Below are 23014 nucleotides of genomic sequence, written 5' to 3' on the forward strand. Positions count from 1 at the left end.
TAGTTGATACCAATATGTATGCCTTTTATTTTAAAAGCAAGAAGTAGCTACTACGCCTTTACGCCCGAAGATGTTTAACGTCTTAGTAACAATGCCCATAGTCGAAGCAGCCTTGTATATCGTGCTTCGCCTCTGTCCGCGCAGGGGCTCCCGCTCTAGCAGAGAGCACTAGGCACGCGGCTTGCAAAGCCGCTGTCTCTTCTGCCAAACTGCATGTCTGGGCCAGCCCAGTAGTTGCCCCAGTCGCCGCCGTCGTAGGCATACGTGGGCGCCTCTGCCCTGGGGCTTGGACTCTGGCAGGGGCCTCCGGCGACCTCGCCGCCGACGTCCAGGAAGAAGCACGCAGCAGCGACGGCCGCCGGGTCGGGGCTGGGGCACCTCGACCTCTCGTTGCCCCGAGCTCCACTACTGACGAGGCCCTCGATTTCGCGAGGGTCGTCAAAGGTCCTGGGCCTAAAGGGGTTGCTCCCGAGCGCCGTCGCCGCCGTCACGGGCGGCCGGCCGCGCCTGGTCAGTGGCCGGGACGGGGCCCAGTCTGGGGTCTTGGTCCTCGTCATCGTGCAGCCGCGGTGGCGGCCCTCTTCCGGGGCGCCGCCGGCTCCCACGCCGCTCATCAGAGCCGCCCAGTCATCCCGCCCCTCCCGGCGCAGCCGGAAGGGAGTTGTTGTTGCTCCTTGGTCGAGCACGAAGCCGTCGCTTTCTTTCTCCGCGTCGGCTCCCGCGCCGTGTTTCAGGTGTGTGCCCTGCTCCCACTGCTGCTCATCCTCGTCGGGCTGGAGGGGAGATGTGGTGCGGTACGCGGGGCTGCCACACTGCCTCAGCCTGGCCGAGGCACACGGCGATATCCAGGGAGAGGCATCGTCGTCGCCCGCGTCGCTATCCCCGTCACTGTCCTCTTCGATATAGAACGTGCTGGTCTCGGACAGCGGCGACTTCGCGTCGCCCGCGTCACTCACGTCGCCGTCCCCGTCCATGTAATCGAACTTGCCAGTCTCAGACAGCGTCGGCGGTAGAGGCTTGCTGTCCTCCTGCCCAGGTCCTTCGCCGTCTCCCGACGCCGGCTGCGGCGACGGATCCCTAGCGTGCTCGTGCCGCCCCTTCCCGTGGTGCCGTCCCTTCTTCTTTTCGAGCCGCCACCGCCGACGGCCGCCGCCGCCGCCGCCGCTGCGTAGGCTCCAGCCCACGAGAGGCCGCCCCTCCCCGACGTCGGCGAGGCGGCCGCCGCCAGCGGGGACGAAGCCGTGGCAGCTGCCGAGGAGGGAGGCGCGCGCGGCGGCGGCGAGGGCGCTGGACTCGGCGCCGCGGGTCTCGGGCTTGGGCGAGGGCGCCGACCCGCGGCGGCGCGACGACGACACCACGGGCCCGCCTAGCCGCACCTGCAGATGGGGAGGGAGCTCGGGCTCGTCGTCGCTGCTGCTGCTAGTACTTGACGAGCAGCCTCTCAGCCAGGATGACATCTTCTTCCTCCAGCCATCACTCCTATCCTCTTGCTCGAGGAACCCGAGGGCGTTGTTGCGGTCGTCGCCGTGGTCTTGGGGGCTCCAGACACGTCCGCGGTGCCACTCGTTGTCGGTCGCCATTTTTTTCGACGAGAAGGGGTATGAAGAGAGGCGCGACTGATGGGGCTACGGGTGTGATGTAGCGGAGGTGGTGGGTGAGAGGATCGGAAATGAGGGTTTCACGATAGTGCTGTCTTTTGGCCGTGTTGTCGCTGGGGGCTGGCGCTGCTGCCAAGGCGGCTATTTATGTCGATGTATGGTTGTATATTGAATAGTATGTGAGCTCGTCACACCCGTCGAAAAAAAAAAAGTTCGGTGCCGATGGGGAGGCGTCGTGATCCTGAGGGCCTGGCGGGATGTGGGAGAACCATCTTGACCGATGGACCCGGGCTCTTTTATAACATTCTCACCTTCGCTGCTGCCTGCGCCCCGGCCTCGCAGAACAATGAGACATGATACCCAGAGTAGGCCTTTGTCCTCAATTGTTCGTCGGGTCACAAAAGGGCAGTAGAAAGTCAGTACCAACAAAGAGATTCAAGGGATCCAGCCATGAGCTCTGCCGCCCCCCGGGGTATTGCGACTAAATCAAGGACTTTTCGGCTTGCAAGCGTGCTGCGTCGCCACTCTTCCCAAGTGGCAATGCGCTAATGAAGAACAACACAGCCCGCCGAAGGACAGGAAACTATGCGCTCGTGCCTCAAGGACTTTGGCATTTCCCGTTCTGGGAAATCAGCCCTGCATTGAGCGGACCGGGAGCTCGTCATCCGCTTCACGCAGAACCAGCACGTGGACATCATGTCGTTGACACCGTTCAATATCTTGATATGAGTAGTAGCTATTTCCACCAGGGCCACACACTGACAGGAGCAGAACCGAGTACCTATCGATCTAGTCGTATAGCCTCCAGAACCACGAGCCTGATTACCAGTATAAGATATGCTGATAAAAGATATGTGGCCCTATACGTCGGAAAAGGCCAAAATCCCCGTGGCTTCCTCCCCATCCGGGGCCACAGCCATTTTCCATACCGTTTCTCGGGAAAGCCCGAGCCAGAGAGAAAAAGAGACCATGCTTGAAGACTGTTTTGTGCATTCGAAAAGACCATATGGGGAAAATTCATCGAGCGGGAACCGTTTTTGTAGTGCCTTGTACAAACACCAGCCGCAAGGGAAAAAAACAAGGCAAAAGAAATAAGAGAGAAAAGGGCTGATACCGGACGTTGCCGGGGTTTAGAACTTGTTCAGGGCTCATCATCCCCACAGGCCGGTTCTACGACCGCAAGGGACAAAGAACATGTGCCACCAGCCACCAGCCATTAGCTGAAGAACATCTCCAGAACGTGTGTACCGCCTTGCTCATTCGCCGACTCGCTCCCCTCATGTTGATTAGACGGAGAGCAATGTTGACAAGAGGATCCATGGGCTCGCCTTCCCACGCTCCACAGAAGACGGATTTTTGGGCGAGCGTTGGTCGCTTAGCTGCCGAGGCTGGGAAAGGCAGAGGTGTCGCTCGTGTTGATGGGCTGGCCAGCGCCGCCACGGGGACCGCCACGGCCACCACGGAACTCGCCGCCACCGCGGAACTCGCCACCACCACGTCCACGACTCTCGCCGCGACCACGGCCACGGAAGTCACCGCGAGCGCCGCCACGGGGGCCGCCACGGCCACCACCACCGCGGGGGCGGTCCTGCGCCTCGACGAAACGCTGGTCGATATCGACGACCTGCTTGACCTTGCGCTCACGCTCCCTCTTGGCCTTGCCTCCGGATCCGGCGATGAAGTCCTCCGTCTCATCCTTGACAAGAGGCTTCGCAGCGACCCACTCCTTCTTGAGCTTCGCACCCTCGTTGGGCTTGCGGACCTTGAGATCGCCCTCCAGGGCAAGCTTCTTCTCGGCAAGCTGGGCGAGATAGTCGGCGTAAGAGACGCTCTTGTCCTCCTCAACGGGAGGCTCGTTGTCGTCAGCAGCCGCGTCGGCATCATGCTCCTTTTGAGCCTCGGCCTCGCCGGCCTGCTCGTCCTTCAGCTCAGCCTCGCCCTCGGTGGCGCCCCAGGACTGGGCAGCTTGCTTCTCCGAACCGCCGCTGAGACATTTGTGTCAGTGAAAGTCCGACCAACGAGATGAACTTGGCCGTTGGTTGATGGACAGAAGCTTACGTAGGAAGGTTCTTGGCGTGGCGGTCATCACGCTCGCGAGGGAAGCGCGCACCACGGCCTGGATTACGCTCAAAGTCAGTGCCAAAATTCAACGTGGGGCTCAGCACCCCGCCATGCCCATTTTTATGCTGGCCAAGGCGGCGCAAATGAGGGGAAAGGCTTCACATACCTCCACGGCCACGGCCGCCGCGACCACCACGACCAGAGGCGTCATCGGTGGGCTTGCTTCGGTTACGGTCAGATCCGGCGTTGCGGTCGCGGAAAGCTAGGTGGTTAAGAGTAGAGTTAACAAATGTGTTACTGGGCTCTCTGGGTCACAACCCAGCCCGCGTCCTGCGCTAGCCGTCTACCTGAGACGGACATAGTCGCGGGGCACGAAATCAAAGTACACACCTCCCTCGCTGCCACCCGGGCCACGGCGGGGGCCACCAGCAGGAGCGGCGTTGCCGCGGGGACGCTCGTCGCCAGCATTGCGCTTGTTCGTGTGGGTCGACGTCTTGTCGACCGTCTTCACGGGCGCCTTGGGAGTGTCCGAGTCCTCCTCATCATTGCCTGTCCGGATAGAAGAGACGACGAGGTTAGCAGGCAGGCCACGCGCCGATCCAACAATGGAACGAAACCCGATATGGGATCGAATCGATCGCTAGGGAAGCGGGTGGGTATACCGAGGAGGGCATAAATGTTCTGCAGAGAAAAGTGTATGCGCGAGTTAGTATGGTCTCTTTTCGAATATGTTGACAACATGCGCATAGAGCCCAGTGCCAATGCCCCACGCCGACGATCAAGATGGCGGACTGGGCCATTGTTTGATGCCGCGACAATGACCACCCATTGACCCCGGCCATTGGCCTATCCATGTAGCGGGGTAGAGGACGCATGGGAAGGAGGGGCGATGTGAGGAAACTCGAGATATCCCAAGTCGGTGCTTCGTGAAGGTGGTGATGGCAGAGCGCAAGGCTGCCGACGAGCTGATGGGTATCTGGGGCGGGGAGGTATTGAGGGCATCGAGGGAGGAAAAAGCAAGCACTCGGATGAACAAAGAGACTGACCTTGGACTCTACGGCAGTCATCTTGACGGCGCCGGCTCAATTCGCCTTTCGAGAAAGGCCTACCGAAGTTTGCGACACTCAGTAGATGACTTTGGGGTGGATGACACGCCTATCTGGACATGTCAGGGAGAGAGATTCAAGTGCACAAAGCAGGTGGTTAGGTTTCCGGGTGGTGTTGGCCCTACGAGGATGCGAGATGCGGGCAGAAGTTGTGTGGTTCTTGATGGGGCCCAGCGAGTGGCAGGGTTGGAAAAACTTGGACTGTGGTCCCGTTGTTGGCTCGAGCTTCGGATCTTTTTTCTCTGCTTTTTTTTTTTCTCCCTTGGGTCGCACTTCGGCTTTCTGGGGAGAGGCTCAAGTCCACAACTCTGTCTGGCTCGTCAAACTCAACCGTATTTTTTGAAAAATTCCTGTTGCTGGGAAAACGAGCGCGCACCAAAAAGACCAGACGAGCTCAAAATATTGTTGATCTCCACTCTTTTTCTCTTGTTTGGGGTTGTGGTGCACGGGCCAGCAGAGCTCTTTAGGGTTCAGTGCTGGCAGCTGTCAGCACGATGACGAACACATCGAGTCTCTGCTGTGCATTTCAGCTGATCGTATGGAGCCTCCAACCAGCGGCGGGACAGCCATATGCAGGTCACTCGACGCAAGAGCTCTTTGTAGGTAGCTGCCCGCAGGCATGCTTTGGTAAGCTCCTGGTGCAGAAGATGGCTTTTGTGCCAGGGGCACTTAGTGTACGCACGTAAGCATGGCTGGTTGGCAGTCGGTCTTGCTTCGTGTTGATATTCATGAGCTTCATTACATCAGCTCATCTGATCACCCACGTGGTCTCCTCGCGGTCTGTCGTGCCTGCACGCCGCAGCTCGCATGCGGCCTCAGACCGCATAGGCACGCTTGGCACAAATCCGTATAAGTCGCAGACGATGTCGAGGAGGGTGAGAATAGCGGGCCGTAATGAGATTATATTCGAGCAGGATGAGTACAAGTGCAGTGCTGCAGCGGCTACAGCTAACAAAAGTGATTCCAACTTGCTAGGATCTCCACGAGAACAGCACAATATACCGGAGAACCTCGAGAATAGACTCTACGACATGTCAAGGATGGGCGAAGGAGCTACGAGTCACCACAAGAACAAGACCATCAAGGTCCCTCCGTTGGAGGACAGGACTGCAGTGGCACTGTCTTTCTACAAACTCGGCACAAGCTTCCGGTATCGGAGGAGTGGGGAACCTCACCATCTCACGCCCAATGCCGAGGCCCACGGGTCTTCAATCACTCGTTTCGGCCCGGAGTACAGAAGCATCATCATGAGAGGCCAAGAAAACAGAGACCCTGGTGGGCCGTGCGTCCTCGCCGATATCATCGTCATTGGCGGCGGTTGAGAACAGCCCCCTCCCCCCGGGACCCGCGGGAGGCCGCGGAGGCTTGGGTCCTGTTCACGATTCCTTGGCGCCTGGGAGGGTGGAGGACGCGCCGCGTGGCGTGGTGGTCTACCTGTCTGCTTTGCCGATCGCGATCTCGGGTGGCTGGGCCTCGCATACCTACAGCCAGAGCGGGTTTGCTGGGCTTTATTAAGTCATCTCAGGAGACGGTAACCACGCGTAGAATCGGGCTCTTGTTGCGTCGATGGGTCGATCTTATATGGCATCGCTGCGTCTTTCTCGCTTGGGGGATGTTGTAGGGGAACATGGTGGCCTCGTCGACTTGTCAGGATGAGGGGTCAAAGGCTCGATATTGAACTGCCCCGTCATTTTGCAGAGATGTCGAAGGAAGCAGCTCCGTCCGTGCCATTGAGTAGACCACGTTGTGAGGTCGTGAAGTCGGGTCGGGATAGCCTCGTTTCGTCGCTCATCTCGGACTTGAATCAAAGATGCCAAGGCAGATCCACCGAATCTCTTTTTGTCTTCTTCGCCTCCCCATCTTGTTCCAGTTTGGGTGGCTCGGCTCGAATCCTTGGTCCTTGTCGGGAGGTGGCGGCGCCCATGGACGAGAAAAGCACAAAAACGCAAACGCAAGAAGCGAAAAACGCAGGGCAGGGAGTCACGATGTGCTGCGTTTTCCTCGCCAAAACGCAGCAGGGGTTCGCAGAGGTCGAAAACGCTGGGAAGACGCAGAGGAAACGCAATGGGCGCTCCTGCGTTTTCGCGGATGGGGTCCTGGGCCACCTTTAAGGCAAGGCCCAGGTACCAGCCCTGGATGTGCCGACTAGGGTGGGAGGAGCCTGGCACACCTGGATGCCTGGGGGGGACTCATCCAGCACGGCCAAGCCTGCCGGCGGATTTTTTCCAGGGCACGCACCTCGCTGGCTGCCAAGGAAGAGGAATGATGCCCACATCACACACACACGCCCTCGCCTCGGGCACCCAGTGGGAAAGGGCGGCACGATCAATGGCCCACGCCAAGCCCTGCACCGGCTCCAGCGGGCTCTGCAGTGAAAGAGAAGAAGGAAGAAGCAAAAGTCCTACTTACCTAATTGCCAAGAAGGTCGCGCTTCGTATGCAAAGCCAGCATTGTTCCCGCCCCCTTGCAAAGGTGTACGTAAGAGCATCGTCGTGGCTCTCCGGCTTCGACGATGTCGCACCCCTTTCTAGAACGAATCGGCTCCCCCTGGGGAGCTCGGTGACTCTGAAAGGAGAGCAGGAGGAAGAATCGAGTCTAGAACCGCTTGGCGTTCTCTGACCGTGTCGACGCAGCGTGCGTCATCTGTCTGCCCTTTGCTGGATCTCACCCCAAGCCAATCTGGAGCCGCAGTCCTTGGCCCGGGCCCAGCATCGTGATGTCTTGTCCTCGTGTCTTCGTGTAATTCAAAGCTACAGGATTGGTATTTTCTCCCGTGTGTTACACTACACGACATGGCCTAGGTACATGGGACCTCCCGACGTGAGATTATTGTGTAGTTAGTTCCTGCGCTATCCTCCCCGAGGACGCAGGAGCCAAAGGGAACCAATACAAAACGTGGAGAGAATAAAGGAAAAACAGCCGATTCTGGCCAGGCAGGCCAATCCCCAGACCATTAGTCCGTGGACGCGAGAGCCGAGGGCGGTGGAGCCCGATGTCAGGTGTCCGGGTGACCACACACGCACCTCGCTTGGCCCCGGAGCGTCTGAGCGGTCTAGTGACCGACCGGTCCGTGCTAGAGAGCTAGGGGAATGAATGATGACTATGGGGAAGGAAAGAAGTAAGGAAACCCTGGGGTACGAAAGTAGCTCGTGTTGAATATCTATCTGCTTGGCAATCTGAACGACAGATACTGGGCGTCCCGAAAAGAAAAGCGTGCCCACCTGCAAAAAGTCCTGGTGAAAATATATAGGCACAAATGTAGTCGTCGGTCTACTTGGCGTGCTCATATGCCGCCACCGTCGTCGGGTCGTCCTGTCGGCATAGTTTGCTCATCTCGTCGTTGCCGTCGTCGTTAATGCTGCTGAGCTTCAGTCAATGCTCCTCGCACCTACTCCCCTTCTCCGTCGATAAGGCTGCAAAGGTTCTCTCTCTCTCTCTCTCTCGCCCATGCCTCGAACCGTAGCTTTTCGAGCACCCCATCCATACGCAACGAACACAAGAAGAAAAACACGGGAACGACACAAACTGGGAACAATAGTAAGGAAAGGTAAAAACAAGTAATACAAAGATACGCAGTAAACCAAACAGAAAGAATACAAGAGTCGTAGGATGCAGCCGACAAAGTCATGGGTATATCTTTTCATGTTTTCTCTTTTTGTTTGTTGCGGCTCCTCCGAAAAAAAAAATCAAGAACTTTTCCGATTTCCCCAGCCCCCAAACTTCCACCGCATTCCTGGTATACTAGACAAATAAAGTAGAGGATAAAAAGTCCCAAGTTGTACAGGTTGGAAGACATGAAGGGCCGAAACTTCATCACCCATATAGTATAGCATAGGATGGGAGGGTTGTACAGATGTGATCTGGCAAAGGCATATAAGAAGTAGAAGAAAAGAAAGAACAACAACACCTTGAGCCCACGAGCGCCTGTTTTGAATGTCCACCGTGTTGGGTATTTCCGTAGCGTATCGCGAAAATTCTTGACTCGTTAGACCGCCCTCCCGAACCGTGTGGATGGAAAGAACCGCTTTTTTTTCTCCTATTTCTCCGTATGTAATAAAGGACATTAAAGTCGTTGTGTCGTTTTGTTGTAAAGTTCTGCAACGAGAAAAAAGGTGCGGGCCAGGGCGCCCCCTGAGTTGGGTAATCATCAGGAGCCGCCGTCTCCGGCAGTGCATGTAAAAGTGGAAAAGAGGGTTGAGTTCATGTGTATCGAGGCCTGCCGTCCGTTCACCTCATGTTGCTGGTGTCGAACGAGAACTGCGTGGGGAAGGCCATGCTGGCGCTCAGTCCGAACGGGTCGCCCCAGTCGAGGGTGGGATCGATGATGGCCGGGTATGCGCCACCCCCCGCCCCGTTCTGCTGCTGGCCGTGCGCGTGTTGGTGGTGGTGGTGGTGCTGCTGCGCGTGGTGGTGCGCGTGCTGAGCCATGGTCGTAGGCGTGCCGCCCGCCGTCGTCGTGGTCCCGGGGCTCGAGAGGCTGATGGGCTGGGGCTCGCCGGCGAAGTGGGGGCCCGGATATGGACCGGGGCCCGAGGGCGTGTCGGGCGCCTCGTCGTCGAGCATGTCGGCCGCGGCATCGTACTCCTGTTCTGTACTGACGGAAATGAATCTAGGACTACAGAGTTCTATTGGAGGGGGGGCGGGGTTGTTGTTGGGGCGGGTCAGCTTGCCTAGTTGCTCAATGTGGCTCTGGAACGCGGGCGTGTAGAAGGGCGCCGCCGTGGTGGTGACCACGCCACCGGGCGCTCCGCCTGCGGCTGCGGCCCTCTGCATGGCGTGGCGCTGGGCCGCGGCCTGCATCTGCTGCTGCATCGTTCTTGGGGGCCCCGTGGCGGGCATGCCGTTCATGTGGGCCATGGGGGCTGGGGGCTGCTGCTTCAGCCCTACCGGAGGGGGGCGGACTCCCGGCGCAACGTGGTCTGGACCAGAGGCGGCAGGTGATCCACCAAAGACGGAGGCCGTGGTGGTCGGAGAGGCCGAGTGCGAGGACGCTGCGTGCCGGCTCTTGGGCGACATGGCCGACGCGCCTCCTAATGGCGGGTGCAGCGCCGTGGTGGCGGAAAGATCTGGCTGCTCGAGCTTGGGAGCGATGCTTGAATTTGACCTGCGCGTGTGATGGCGGCCCAGGAGGGATCTCGAGATGGGTGGCGGCTGCACAAGGTTCTGGGGCATGTGCGTCGGCCCCAGGTTGGGGCTCCCGGTCTTGGCTCGCAGTTCGGCTTGGACATCGATACCTAAAGCGGAGTTCGGTTAGTTGTGTGAGAGGTGGTGTGTAAGTCGTTGATTGCTGCCTTTTTGATACCTTTCTCGAGGAGGATGCGCTCCAGAAGCGAGTTCTTGTAACGCAGCATCAAGCACTCGTCTGCGGCATTCCGGTGAGCAGACTGCAGCTGGTGAAGGTTCTGCTCGTGCACGCGAATGGCTTCCTCGAGCTGCTTGATATACTCGGTGCGGCGCTCGCGGAAGGCAGCCTGGGCCTGGCGATTCCGCTGCTTTCTCTCTTCAGAGGTAGCATATATCTAGACGTTGGGTTAGCACAAAGAATGCTTCCTTGTCGACAATGGTGAGACAGGCAGGGGGGGTGTTGCCTGGAGACAAAAAAAAAACTCACTGGCTTGCGGCCGCCCTTGCGTTTAGGCTGTTGGTTTTCCTGCGTCTCTTGAGTATTGTTGCTGTTCTGCTGCGGCTGCTGCTCTCCCTCAGGGCTGGAACCGAGCGACTCCTCGCTGTTGTCGTCCTTGACGGGGTCCTTCTTGTCGATGGACATCTTGTCTGCCATGCCTTCCTGTCTAGTGTGTGTGGGGTTGTAAAAGACAGCGACAAGGTCACGCCGTAGAATATGCAAAAGGTACCAAAGAGTGCCGGTTGGGCCAGAAAAGGAAGTTAACGTTGGTATAAGTGCCAGTTACCTGCCACTTAATCGCCGGGGGATCGACATCCAGAAACAGGGGTGGTGATGCGCAATCCTTGGTGTGGGATAGGGGCTTGTGCGTGGTATGTGCTGCACGTCGGGAATGACGACGGTGCAGTCAGGGGTCAGCCAGTGTTAGCCCCGGGGGTGTGGCCCAAGGTGGTGGCAGTCAACGGTGCCGTCTGATGGCCGAGTTCTCGGACCGGGCGGTGGGTGTGGTAGACGGGGAAAGCGTCAGTGTAGAGGCCGCTTTTCGGTGTGGTGGGCACCGAGCAAAACAAAAATGGCAGTGGCTCCGCAGCGGGCAGTTGCCGTGCACAGAAATGCACGACAGCAGCGGCAGGCGGCAGCTGCTGCAAGACCAAAGGATGATCCCCCTTGGAGCAGGCTTAGGGCTGAGTGCCGGCTGGGGCAAGGGGCAGAAAAAAAAGGGGGCCCGAGATCTCGCAAAGATAAAAAGCCGAAGAGGTTGCGGGTGGCGCCAATCAAGTGACGGCCGTTTCCCGGCAGCTTGGGTGACGGCAACGTTAATTGAGCGATCCGAGAGATAAGGCGTCGTTCGGCCCAAAAAAAAAACCGGACAGGGACGCGCAGGGGTTGGTGGGAGGGAATCCGGAGAGGCGGGTTTGATGGCTGGGCTGGGCTCTGATCTCCAGGTCTTGTCGGCTTGGTGTTTCGGTGCCGTAAGTGACAGAGATAAGAGAAAAGGCAGCGACAGGTGCGAGGTGCTGGGAGGGAGGAAGCCCAAGTGTAATTTTTATGTAAAAGAAAGAAGGGGAAAGGGGGTCAATATGGCAGGGCCAGCAAGTGACGGGGCCAGGGCCGTATTGGTGGCAGCAGATGGAGACTGGGCACGGCAGCCGCACCCCAACCAAGACTGGGTGTCAGCTCCTCTTCGTCCTCCGCTTCCGCAGCCATGCAATAGTCCTAATTTTTTTTCTTGCCCTCCACTAGGCCCGGCTTGGAAGCGTTGTGGTAACCCTGGCTGGAGTGGTGCTCTGGAGTGGGCTGGTTCGGGACGGAAAGATGGGTGCAAGGAAGGCGAGAAAAAAAGGTGGGTTTCTTGTCGATCCACTCGTCAGTCCCGCCGTCACGTCCTCTTTTCTCCCTGGTGCTCTCGGGGCGGGCTGAGGCACAGTTCCGTCGTGTCTCTCTGGCCAGCTTCTGCACGGGGCGGGAGGCGGCTCGTTTTGTCGAAGCAGACACACGGGTGGCACAGCGAGGTTCTTGCGGGGAAAAGTGCCTAGACGGCAGAGGTACGTGGGTGTGCGTGTGGTGGGCAGACGGGCAGGCCGTGCAGCCAGTGGCGGTATGGGATTTCTACACTTGATGGTGGAGTGGCTGCTGCTGCTGCCAGGCTAGGTAGGTACCTCCTTGGTAGGTGGACAGGCAAGACGGCCTCGAACTTGCCGTGGCTTGCATGCCACTGCTGCTGCAGCTTCTGTTTCCTCCCGACCTCTACCAGACCACCGCCGTTCCTTTTGACAGGTGAGGGAGAAATGATGGGTAAGAGGTGGAGCGGGTGTGTCTTGGTTGGCCTGAAGAGTGGTGTGTGTTCCTCTTGTCTCGTCGCAAGCGTCTCCACCGCCTGGTTTTTGTGTCTGGGACTCGGGGAAAGCGTTGTGTAAATATTTGCTGACTTGTTGCTAGCGAACAAGGCAAAAAAAAAAAAAAAAAAGCAGTCGCTGCAAGATGCTAGGGAGAGGCAGGGGAAAAGCGGCGTCAGAACAGAGGAGGTTCGTTCCTCACGCAAAAGAGGAAACACCAAAACGACAAGATAGAGAAAAGGGCACCCCTGGCTGACTGACGATGCACTGGAAGCGCTGACTTGATCGGGACGAGAACCTTTTCCTCTTTTTCACTTCTCAGAAACCAGAACGTGGCGGCCCAGGTGCCCGTTATAACCTTGGGAAAGTTCCTGGCACCCAGGTCAAAGTCTTCCCCCATTAGCACAGTTAGGACTTGGGGCAGCAAAGCTCGTCTCGCTTACGTGACCGACCAGACGTCTCCACATGGCCCTGCCTGGAGTGTGAAGGGGACAGGAACCTGGACCATGGCCTGGGTTGCATGGAGGCTGCCCCGCCAGGCCCACCGTTGCATTTTCCCTTCTGGTTTTTTTCTTCTTAAAACGCAGCCCTCGCCCCCTCCCGACAGCGTTTCTGGCCAGCGTTTGCATTGCGTTTTGCTGCGTTTTGGCGGTCTCCGCAACCCGCCCGCCAGTAGAGACGCAGCAGTCAACGAGCCAGCCACAGCCAGCCAACCCGCCAACCAGCCCGTGTGCCAGGCGACTTTGGTCTAGCGGGTTGCGGACGGGGTCAGTCACATCACAGCAGCCAGCACCTCTAGACCGACAAGACGCATGCTTTCGCCTCTCCCCCTCGTCTACTACAAACCAGGATGCCTTCCGGCCACAGGTGCCAATACATACTATCGACTCACTCCTGGTTTTGCAGCAGTCCGCCACCCAGTTTTGTGTCATGCCCGCGCAGATGACGGGTTACTGGCTACCATCTATGAGAACCTGACTTTCATCCTTCCCTGCCCGTGTTCTCATCGTTCGAGTACGGGCGAGAGCGGAAGATGGGGACTAGGCCGGGGTGGTGCGGCGAAGCCCTTACGGAGACTCGTCGTCTGATATTCCCCCCATCACCCAGTCCAGTCCGCATGGCCGCCACCCACTCGCCTCCCTTTGTGGATGCCGAGCCACCGTAGTCACGATGTCCCACGAACGCCGGGCCAGAGAGGCCTGGGTCCAGGTCCGGTCCTTGCCCATCTTGATCCAGCGTGCTGTGCTCCATGACCCAGAGTCCATGATCGCACGCGCCGCTCACTTGACCGGGCGGCGTGGCAGCACAGGGCAGTAGACGTCCGTCGCACACCGTTGAGGACACGACATCTGAGCCGAGACCCCGGTCTCTCGGACGCGGCTAATGCTCAACTTCCATACCACCGGTTGTGCATTTCTGAGGCGGGTGGAGGGGCGTGTGTGCCAATGCCTAAAGGTGTCCACCACCACTCCGTTCCTCGAAGCATCGGCCAAGGCCCTGGCATCAGCCCCAGAAAAAAATCCCAGGTCACCTGAGCTTTTCTCTTGCTGGCGACCACGCACGCTTCCAGGATGGAGGAGGCACCTGGCTGGTCCGTCCGGCCCTCGGATCAGGGGTCCACATCCCACCAAGGGTAGGACCTAGCTCCCTGGCACTAACTCGCCGCGACCAGCGGTACTTGCGGCCAATGTGCCTTTTCAAAGCCGAAGAGTTGCGGTTTCACCAAAACCCGCTGGACTAGAAGCCGCCCGCGTAAAGTCTGGTCGTGTGCGTTTTCCGGGTCGCCTGCGTTTTGTTTTGTTGAAAACGCAAGTCTAGTGTCTATCTTCTTTTCCTTCGTCATTCTTCTTCTTACTTTGTTTTCTCCCTCCTCTTCGGGTCAAAGTCAAATTGCCGAGAGGCTGCCGATTGTTTCTGACGACACGACTTTTATATTGTTTCTTGTTTCTGGTCTGGTCTTTATGAGAAAGAATGGACCATCCTGTCTGAAAAAGCCGTTTGGCCCGGCCTAGATGTGGCAGTGGGAAAGCCCGAAAATAGGTTGGATCAAGGTCGTCTCTTGTTGTCTCTTGTCGTTGCCTTGACCGAGCGACCCTTCGGGGCTCCTTCCATCGCTCTAACATGCAACTCAATTTTCAATTCCGCTGGGCAAGAACTCTCGATGCAGCTGGCTGTCCGGCCCTGTTACGCTGGCCGCGGAAAAGGCACGGCTGCAAACGGAGTGAGGGCACAGCATGAACTGCCGCCCACTCATTGGTGCCTCGAAAAGAGGAGGCGGGGCAGAAAGACGCCAATATCACAGGACATGGACCGGCGTGGACATCTCCGCGGAGATGTTGCTGCGCGCGTGCAGGAGCCAAGGCCAGCAGCAACAAGAAATGCTGGGATCCAGCGCCCATCGGCTGGTCTTACCCGCAGAGGCAAAGCGCGGCCAGACTCCTGCACACCCCCCCTCCCCCAGCCCCCAGGCCCCGGCCAGCCAACCAGACGGCGCAGAGGGCCGCGTCCGACTTCTGCTCCTGGAATTGCGTTCCGGGCCAATCAACTGATGTCGGGGCTCCGGGAGGAACCGTGTTTTCGGTACTCTCTTCTGTAGTGCTCGCCGTCATGACTTCGGCCAGGTTTACATGGGACGCTGACGCCGAGGCCGGAGACCGAAACCCTCACAGCGCGCTCGCTCCATGTCTCGCCTCGGTCTCAGTCTTAATGCCCCTGGGTTTTGGTCATAAAGACTGGCAACTTCCGTCGGGAAAACGACGTCGTCCCGAAGCTGTACAGTTTGTCGACAGCAAGCAGCCGTGCCTCCCATCGCCTAATTCGCCAGCCAACAACCCACATGCGAACATCTCAGAGAACCGGTTAGCCTCATTTGCCAAGCGCGCGCCCCCTCCTTTTAAGCAGCTGCCGCTCCTGCTGACCACCGAGCCCGCCCGCATGCCCGCGCATTAGGCGATTCCGGCGTGTGCAGAAGTCCCCGGCCTGCATTCTTTTGGTTGCTGCTCCATGAGAAGGTTTCGTCGACGGCGCCTATGGATGATGGTGGGTGGTCGCACACGAGCACGATGAAGAAATCCATGATGCAAACCCCACCCGCCACCTTGGCACCAAACGCCCCCTTTTTTTTGTGCTTCTTCGCCTTGCCTTGGCCGTCCGCCGCGCCTGATTGGCCTGATGCGTGATGAAAATCCTTCAAGCAGCTGAGGGGGGGTGGGCAAGGAAATGCTTGGTGCTTTGAGTGAAAGGGATGTGGGAAGGACGCAATCCAACCCTCCTTCGCTTCTTCGCATGCGCCAAGATATGCCAGCGCAACCCCCCCGCACCTGCACGAGGTGTTCGAGAAAAATTCTAGGGACGATCCAAAGCCCGCTAGTCTTGTCTCGCCCGAGCAGTGAACACTGAGTTTTGGTCGGCAAGAGGGGGGAGGGTTTTTCAGCTCCCAATTATTACCTGGGCGGTTGAGATATTTTTCAGGGATCTCGAAACCCTGGCGTGTGGCTTGCTGCACAAAACCCAACCCGGAAGCTATTTCGCGTCACTTTGGTCTTCGATCGAGTCTTGATCAGGCAGAGATCGACAGTCCTTGTTCTTTTGGGGCGGTAGACAAAATCGAGTGATACGCCTGGTTGTGAGGCTCGAGGGTTTCATTGGCCTGAAATCTACCTAGCTCTGGCGGAAATAGAGGCGACCATGATCTCGGACATGAGAGCCATGCTTGTTCTGAAAGGCCATAAGCTAAGGTGTTAAGATGCAATGAAAGAGGGCGAAATGGCTCATCCGAAGAAAGGTTGAGTGGGCGAGTGGCTCCTCATGCAGGAACAGCATCCCCTGAGACTTGGAGGGTCAGCAGCAACTCAGGTTGCAAGGACAGATAGACGTTTCTCATATCCACTGATGGATGTGTGGTGACACTGTCTGACGGTCGGCAATATCGGTGCTGTCAATCAATGACAGCCGCCGCATGTGTTCACCTGCTGGACAGTCACAAAGGAAGCAACCACACAGATGCACAAGTATCCAGGTGCTGTCAGAGAACCAGGAAAATAAAACGTGACAGACAACAATCTGCAATTGCCACAATGTCAGGTGCTCGAGTGGTTACGTTAGTCAGAAAGCCGAAAGGGCAGATGCATGTATTCCTCGAGTACTGTTCCACAAAAGGGGCAGCAAGGGAGCGCGGCCGATACAAGTGCATCCCAAGCGCGTGGCTAGCCACAGCAATGGGACACAAGGTGGCAAGACGGAGATGGACATGTTGTTGAGGCGAAGAAGCAGAAGTAGGGGTGATGGATTTAGGCATACACCGCCACGCGCATAACAACAAAGCATTCATATCCTATGTGGCGGGTGTTGTGTGGTCAGGCCATGGAGGTGTCGGGTGGTCTCAGGAGGAACACATGAGATGTTGGCTGTGGAGTTGGGCTGTCAGTGGCTGTCGAGAGTCAAACAGCTGTGCGGTGGCCTCGTGCTGGAGTCTGGCCCGAGGTGGTGTTACTGGACTGGCCAATTGCGGAGGTAGGGTGGAGCCCGGTTCTCCGACGAGGAAAACGCCCGACCCGCACAGACCACCGCACAGACCACCGTTGCTGGTGGAGCACCCCCGCGTGGAATGTAAACAAAAACACACCGCAACAAATCACAGCTGAGCAGAGCTCAAAAATTGACATCATCTGCTGGCCGCGTCCGCAACAGCTCGAGCGCTCTCTTTTTCGGCTTCCACACCAACCCAACCACCCGACTCTATCGTTGATTTTCTCTAGCAACCCAACAGAACAGACCCCAAAATGGCGCGCATTCGTCGATCAGCGCGACTGGCGAGCGCGACCAAGGTGAGACCACCAGGAGACATAGCTACAACACCAGCGACATGTAACAGCAACATACTGACGCGACGGCCATGGCCATCCATCCACAGCCTTCAGCCTCTGCCTCGACGACAAGTCTCGGGCGCGTGGCCGAGGGAGACGAGAGCCCCAGTCCCAAGGACCAGGACCCTCGGAGGAATGACAAGAGCAGCAACCGGCCAGTGCCTTCATCTCCTGCTCCCCAGACCCCTGCGACCTCATCTCCTGTCAAGCCACCCATGTCCGAGATGCACCCTGGCAAGTTCCACAACACCATGGCACCTCCATCTTCGGCCCTCCACCTGGGCTTCGCCGATATCAAGAAGCCTTCGGACAAGGACTTCCGCTCTTCTCCCACCCCGGCGCTGGCCGGCCGGACCGCCGCGCCGGCCCCCTTTGCGACACCATCGGCGAAATCGGCCGTTCCGCCGTCGTCGCCCTTCACCTTCCGTGTTGCTAGTCCCACCGGAGACAGGACGGTGGCGACCAGCGGGCTTAGCGCCCGGGCGCAGCAGATGATGGACGAGATCCGCGAGGACGCGATGCGCATCAAGGCCGACCTTGTCGCCAGGCGGGAGCAGGAGAGCCTGGAAGAGGCCGAGAACAACGGCCGCAAGATTGCCAAGGCGAAAGGCAAGGCCGGGCGCTTCAGCTCTGTCCATATGGCCGAGTTCAAGAAGATGGACTCGATCGAGAACCACCCGGCTGCCTTGCGCGCCCAACAGCAGCAGCAGGCTGCCGCCACCGTTGCGGCCAAGTTCGGCACGCCTCTATCCAGGGGTGTTAAGCGCACGCAGTCCAAAGCCAACCTGGCTGATCCCGAGTCGGCGCGCTCTGCGGCCTCGGGCATCCCCGCTCCCTCTGCCACGGCCCGTGGTGGCCCTGCCTCTGCTGCCAAGAAGCCCAACCTATTGTTTCCCGACGCCGGCCCCTCTAGCGTCAAGCGCGTCAGGCAGAACCTGGAGGATGATGCCTCTAGCAATCGTCCGGTTTCGAGGGACGCAAGCTTCATCCCTCGCCCAACCACGGCCGGCAAGGACAGCGCGACGGCGGCGAGTGTGCCCCGATCGCACACCAACTCGAACCTGGCAGCTCTTATGACGCCAACCAAGGCTTCCTTGGCCAAGTCGGCCCTCCCAAAGACCCAGACTGGCGGCTCCATGCGGCTGGCGGCAACTGGAAGCCTCAAGAAGTCTGCTACCACGAGCAACCTCGTCACAGAACAGAAGGAGGCGGCGCCCGTCCGCACGCCGGGACGGTTCGATCGGGTCAAGTCCATCCTTAAAGGTCACAGGTTTGGCAGCGCTGCCAAACCCAAGAGTGCACTGCCAATGCCGTCGGCGGCTGCTGGCTTGCTGTCCAAGACGCCCTCGGCGCTGAGCCTCGACAAGCCCTTGCCTGCTGTCCCGGCGACGACTCCATCGCGTAAACTCATCAAGCGCGTCGTGTTCACACCGGATGCCAAGAAGGCTACAGTTGCACTGGTGTCCCAGAACTCGCCCTCTCCCCTGAAATCAGGAATCCCGCGCTCCAAGACGTTTGCCAACCTGGCCGATGTCCGTTACCCCAACCTGGACTCGGCAAATGGCAAGGGTGTCGACGATGGCGGTGTCACATACCCTGATCTGTCGGCCAGCTTGTCCAAGGACGACAACCCGGCTGCTGGTCCCTCTGAGGAAACCGTTACTGAGGACGCTAAGGGTGCGCCAGCCCCCACCGTTCCAGGTACTTTCACCTTTCGGAGCGACCACACTATCCGGTTCGACAGTACGTCGCCGACTGGATTTGGTGGGACGAGGGGACAGTCGAGCGTGCGCCATGTCAGGCCCTCGATCATGCCTGCGCACTTGGGCCTGATGCCTGGCAGCTTTCCGTCCTCTATCGCCGAGTTCGGTGGGATCGACAGTGGCAGCAGCAGCGGTAGCAGTCGCGGCAACAAGGAGAACCGCAATCCGCAGATTCTTCTCCCCGCGGTCAAGCATGGCCTGGAGAACAAGAAGAGGCACCGGGCTAGCGCGGACCCCGAGGACGGGGAGGGGGAGCCTGCTGAGCGTGCGGCAAAGAAGCGACGTCACGAGCCCGCGCCTGAAGGGGAGGCGATTCTCGCTCCACGCGCAGGAACGAGCGCGTCTTCCGGCAGTGTCTTTGCGAGCACGGCACGTAGGTCACTCTTCTCTCCCTCTAGACGCACCCCTGCGAAGCCGTCGCAGATCCCTGGCATCGGGACTCAGTCGCCGAGCCCGATCAAGAGGTCAGCGAAGCTTAGCCTTAGCCGGCTGAACATGCTCGCCCGTCCAAAGGTGCGCCGCTAGGACGAACGGCGGCCCGTACAGAGACAAGGATCCTTGTTTTTTTGCTCGTCGACGACATATTGCCCAGAAATATTTTCACGCGATGTCTTTCAACCGCTGGTCTCGATTGACATTGGCGTATCCGGCCGTTTTCGGCCAAAACTGTTTTCATTCTTGAATTGTGTTTACATCCACTTTTTTTTCTTTTTTTTTCGAGGCTCACTCCTTCTTGTAACGCCTCTACGGCGTAAGCTTCGTTGTCCTAAGACGCGAGGCTTGCGCTCATGACTGTTTGGTTGGCGCTGGGTGTGGGTTTATTGGGATTTGGATTGGCTTGCGGAGTCATGTCTTTGAACAAGACAGAGATGGAGCTGGTGCTTGATGACGGCCGAGGCCGGAACCATGTGCACGTTATCTGGCTATGGGCCGGGCGACGGACACGCGGAATCATCATCTGTTTGGCACTGTTGGCGGATCCAGGCCGCTCTTCCCATGTGTGCCGACGGATGGCAGTGGACTTCTTCGTCTGCCGCGTGTCTCTGGTTTCTTTTCTTCCGTCTCTTTTATCCCTGCTCTCGGGGATAAACGATTTGTTGGCACTTACGATTGTACATTAGCATCGAGATTGGGATTGAACCGGGCAGTGGAAAATTGATAATTGTGTTGGCTCGGTGCATCTTCCCTAACCGCTGCAGTGGATGTCGTGACTGCTTGAATCTTGCTCTCCCTGCTCTGATTGTATTCGAGACGTCAGTAGACTGACCTTGGCTTTGAGCCGCTGAACTCTCGGCAGGGCGGGCCCACTTTGCAGGCGACGTCAGGGCGTCGCCATGAATGGTCGGAGAAACCCCTCCCAGCCATCCATTTAGGGAAGCTCCAGACCAACTCCAATCCGCACGCGATCGTGGCTGTCGATACCTACCTCTACCTCCCACCTACTGGCTGGCCTCGCTTCGATTGCCAGGACGCCAACACTGTCGCCACAGCTCGTCTCTCCCTCTTCGCCTGTTGCTCTCAATACCGACCAGAGAATTCAAGCCGTGTCCATCACGATGGCGCGCACTGAAGGAGCCAGTCTGCAGAGCATCGACGAAGTCGAAGGCAAGCCCTGCGCCTCTCTCGGAAATGGCCTGTCCGCCGCCGCTAACAAGCTGTCAATGCAGACCAGCTCAAGGATGTCATCCAAGGCCTGTACCAGGTCATGGTCCAGGTGACGCAGTACGACAATGTCGGAGGGCAGTCCAGCAAGGAAGTCGTCGCCAACGAGCTGTGAGCGTTCCCCTCTCTGGGACGGACCGCGTTGCCCAAACCTGATGGACACGCCACAGTCCTCTTGACCCGTCCTTCCTGCTGACTCCCCTCCCAGGAAATCCCTCTCGAACACCCTGAAGCAGATCCACACTGTCTCGACGGCCAGCTCGACGCGGCTGCCGCACGTTCCGACAGAGCTGATCCAGTACGTCGAGAACGGCCGCAACCCCGACATCTACACGCGCGAGTTCGTCGAGGTCGTCCGCCGCGGCAACCAGCTCATGCGAGGCAAGCTGCACGCCTATGAGTCGTTCCGCGACATCCTGGCTGGCGAGATGCGCACGGCGCTGCCCGAGCTGCGCGACGACGTCGATCAAGTCATCGCCGCCACCACTCCTGCACCCGCTCCGGCTCCTGCTCCCGCCAGAGGCGTCTCCAACAACACTACACCTGCTGCTGCTGCTGCCCAACACCCAGCCGCGGCCGCCCGGCAGTCCTAGTACAGCTCCGGACGGCTCGACGGCGACAAGACTGAATCCGACAGTTATGGGGGCCTGCCCACCCCACCATCGTTTGGCATCGATAGCACCCCGCCGACTCCCACCACGCCCACGTCACAGGCGACCCCTTCCCGGAGGGGAGCAGGCCGAGGCCGTGGACGCGGCCGTGGAGCAAAGGGAGCAGGCCGTGGCACTCGGGGTGCCGGTCGCAGTGGACGTGGCGGCCGTCGTGGTGGTGCCGCGAATGATGAGAATGTGGCTCGTAGCGGTGGCAACAACAGCGGCGCTGCCACGCGACGTTCCTCCCGCATCGAGAGCGCGCGCAACGCGGCTCAGCAGATACAGAACTCGGGCCTGGCTGGAGTCGCCGAGGAGCTGCTCGTCCGCCACGGCGCGCAGCGCCAGCTCGTGGGCGCCGGCGCCTACCACAAGACTCGCATGGCCACGATTCTGGGCGCCCGCTTCGCCCATTCGGCTGCTGGCCTTCTCATCGACTTTGGACTCACCGCCGCTTTTGCTGCTGCGAGCCTGTTTGTTTTGGGCATTCACGGCGTCTTCCACGCCATTGCCTACGCCTTTGTCACGCCCTGGTTGGCCCTCATGCGCGTCCTGGGCACCATTAAGCTCAGCTTCATCGTGGCCGGTAGAATCATGCGTATCTGCGGTCGCCTCCTGATCATTCTCCTCCGTTGGGCCACGACATATCGGGGACACCGGCTCTTCTTCCTCGACCCGCTCACAATGGAGGCCATGATGCCCTCGTCGCCAGTCCCGCATGTGGAGGATGAGGATGAGGCGGAGGTGGAGTTCGAGTCGGACGAGGATGAGGGTCTATTCGTCGATGAGGCCGACCTTGAGACTCGGGAGGATGAGTTTACGGAGGAGGCTCCTCTGCCTGTCTTTTGCTAAAAAAAAAAAAACACACAGCTTCTACAAGGGGGCGAAGAGCCGATCAGAAGGCCTGTTTGGCCATATATTGTTTGGCCACTGTACTTTCGAGTCCTGGCAACCATCTCGCGGTAATGCATAATATGTATCTAGTGGGCGGGTCGGCACATGCTTTCTGGCCACAGGACCGCGCATGAAGCGGCTCTGGCTTGGGAGCTCGCGCTACATTCTACATTTCTTGATAGGTGCTAGCTAGGTAGAGTCCTAGGTTGCGCACAGCGAAGCCCACCCAACTCTTCCTCATGAGGATGAAGAAAGCGGAATGAGGATGAAGAGAGTGGATTTTAAAAGTAATGACTGAGTCTGTGTTATTCCTGATTCTCATTGCAGCGTGAAAGGAGTCGCCCTTGTGTTTTGAGAATTGTGAGCGCGTGGAGCCAACGAAAACCCCGTTGGTTGCATGCTTCCAGTCAACAATCGAGACAAGCGAAGAAGAAAGGCTTCGCAGGTGTGGCCACTTATGGCTCCTTGTGCAGGAAATGGAGGATTCGATTCGAGGGGGGAGAAGAGAGGCGAAAAAAGACAAAACAAGCGCATGACATCTGACATCAAAGAGTGCGGTGTGGATCGTGCAGGTGCCGCCGTGGAAGAGAGAGATGATTCCAACATGAATACAACAAGCCATGAGAATGGAGCAAAGGAACAACAAATAAGAACCATAAGGGTCTTGTTGCGTTCCTTTGCTCCATGTAGTTTTTGACAGGAATAAAAAATCAACGCCCCCGACTCCAAATATCTACCCATCATGGCCCACGATAGAAAGCAGCAAAACGTGGACCTTCCTGACCCCGTCGCCATCCATTCTCTCTCCTCCTCTCTCGCCTTTGCTTTTATTTTCGACGACACCACAAAAGTAGACTTATACATGTATAGCCGCTGGTGGCCATGAATACCCAGGGTACCGGATAGTAAACAGGGGAAGGGTGGGGGGGGGGGGGAAGGGGGAAANGTAGAACTAAC

The 23014-nt window shown here is 58.4% G+C and overlaps 8 protein-coding genes across 9 annotated transcripts; 4 read left to right on the forward strand and 4 right to left on the reverse strand.

Annotated features, from left to right (window-relative positions):
* Positions 1-62: 62 nt before the first annotated feature.
* On the reverse strand, positions 63-1602 carry GGTG_09412 (hypothetical protein). The gene has a single exon (XM_009227259.1). The coding sequence runs from the start codon at positions 1578-1580 to the stop codon at positions 156-158; it is 1425 nt and encodes a 474-aa protein (XP_009225523.1). The 5' UTR covers positions 1581-1602; the 3' UTR covers positions 63-155.
* A 693-nt stretch (positions 1603-2295) lies between these two features.
* On the reverse strand, positions 2296-5216 carry GGTG_09413 (hypothetical protein). Its single transcript, XM_009227260.1, has 6 exons — positions 4706-5216; positions 4322-4340; positions 4050-4208; positions 3826-3921; positions 3657-3714; positions 2296-3583 (listed from the first exon to the last, which is right to left on the reverse strand). Exons 1-6 carry the CDS (start codon positions 4724-4726, stop codon positions 2974-2976), a joined length of 963 nt encoding a protein of 320 aa, XP_009225524.1. The 5' UTR covers positions 4727-5216; the 3' UTR covers positions 2296-2973.
* A 204-nt stretch (positions 5217-5420) lies between these two features.
* Positions 5421-6087, forward strand: GGTG_09414 (hypothetical protein; the record flags this gene model as incomplete). Its single annotated transcript, XM_009227261.1, has 1 exon — positions 5421-6087. Exon 1 carries the CDS (start codon positions 5494-5496, stop codon positions 6085-6087), a length of 594 nt encoding a protein of 197 aa, XP_009225525.1. The 5' UTR covers positions 5421-5493.
* Positions 6088-6829: 742 nt separating this feature from the next.
* Positions 6830-7801, forward strand: GGTG_09415 (hypothetical protein; the record flags this gene model as incomplete). Its single annotated transcript, XM_009227262.1, has 2 exons — positions 6830-7243; positions 7567-7801. The coding sequence occupies 2 exons, from the start codon at positions 6830-6832 to the stop codon at positions 7600-7602; spliced, it is 450 nt and encodes a 149-aa protein (XP_009225526.1). The 3' UTR covers positions 7603-7801.
* Positions 7802-7835: 34 nt separating this feature from the next.
* GGTG_09416 lies at positions 7836-12609 on the reverse strand (the record flags this gene model as incomplete). 2 transcript variants are annotated; one of them, XM_009227264.1, is made up of 4 exons in its annotated part: positions 7836-9354; positions 9436-9999; positions 10068-10284; positions 10377-10544. In XM_009227264.1, the coding sequence occupies 4 exons, from the start codon at positions 10542-10544 to the stop codon at positions 8993-8995; spliced, it is 1311 nt and encodes a 436-aa protein (XP_009225528.1). The 2 variants fall into 2 exon arrangements, with proteins under 2 accessions (XP_009225528.1, XP_009225527.1); XM_009227263.1 differs by having other exon boundaries at positions 8993-9999; positions 10377-12609.
* A 541-nt stretch (positions 12610-13150) lies between these two features.
* GGTG_09417 (hypothetical protein) lies at positions 13151-13481 on the reverse strand. Its single transcript, XM_009227265.1, has one exon. It carries the CDS (start codon positions 13472-13474, stop codon positions 13205-13207), a length of 270 nt encoding a protein of 89 aa, XP_009225529.1. The 5' UTR covers positions 13475-13481; the 3' UTR covers positions 13151-13204.
* A 3411-nt stretch (positions 13482-16892) lies between these two features.
* GGTG_09418 (hypothetical protein) lies at positions 16893-20031 on the forward strand. The gene is made up of 2 exons (XM_009227266.1): positions 16893-17049; positions 17136-20031. Exons 1-2 carry the CDS (start codon positions 17005-17007, stop codon positions 19374-19376), a joined length of 2286 nt encoding a protein of 761 aa, XP_009225530.1. The 5' UTR covers positions 16893-17004; the 3' UTR covers positions 19377-20031.
* Positions 20032-20556: 525 nt separating this feature from the next.
* On the forward strand, positions 20557-22425 carry GGTG_09419 (hypothetical protein; the record flags this gene model as incomplete). The annotated part of the gene is given in 3 exon segments (XM_009227267.1): positions 20557-20624; positions 20722-21099; positions 21112-22425. The coding sequence occupies 3 exon segments, from the start codon at positions 20557-20559 to the stop codon at positions 22013-22015; spliced, it is 1350 nt and encodes a 449-aa protein (XP_009225531.1). The 3' UTR covers positions 22016-22425.
* Between the last annotated feature and the right edge of the window lie 589 nt (positions 22426-23014).

Source organism: Gaeumannomyces tritici (genome assembly GCF_000145635.1).
Source record: "Gaeumannomyces tritici R3-111a-1 unplaced genomic scaffold supercont2.5, whole genome shotgun sequence".
Taxonomy (NCBI): domain Eukaryota; kingdom Fungi; phylum Ascomycota; class Sordariomycetes; order Magnaporthales; family Magnaporthaceae; genus Gaeumannomyces; species Gaeumannomyces tritici.

What these genes read in the sequence shown, in the direction of transcription:
- GGTG_09413 (XM_009227260.1), bottom strand. Translation starts at nt 4,726, where the DNA reads ATGACTGCCGTAGAGTCCAAG. An exon ending in CGGCGGCCGTGGCCGTGGAG is followed by an intron (nt 3,715 to 3,825) that starts GTATGTGAAGCC and finishes AGCGTAATCCAG; the next exon opens with GCCGTGGTGCGCGCTTCCCT. An exon ending in CACGCCAAGAACCTTCCTAC is followed by an intron (nt 3,584 to 3,656) that starts GTAAGCTTCTGT and finishes CAAATGTCTCAG; the next exon opens with CGGCGGTTCGGAGAAGCAAG.
- GGTG_09417 (XM_009227265.1), bottom strand. Translation starts at nt 13,474, where the DNA reads ATGGAGCACAGCACGCTGGATCAAGATGGGCAAGGACCGGACCTGGAC.
- GGTG_09412 (XM_009227259.1), bottom strand. Translation starts at nt 1,580, where the DNA reads ATGGCGACCGACAACGAGTGGCACCGCGGACGTGTCTGGAGCCCCCAA.
- GGTG_09418 (XM_009227266.1), top strand. Translation starts at nt 17,005, where the DNA reads ATGGCGCGCATTCGTCGATCAGCGCGACTGGCGAGCGCGACCAAG. An exon ending in GACTGGCGAGCGCGACCAAG is followed by an intron (nt 17,050 to 17,135) that starts GTGAGACCACCA and finishes ATCCATCCACAG; the next exon opens with CCTTCAGCCTCTGCCTCGAC.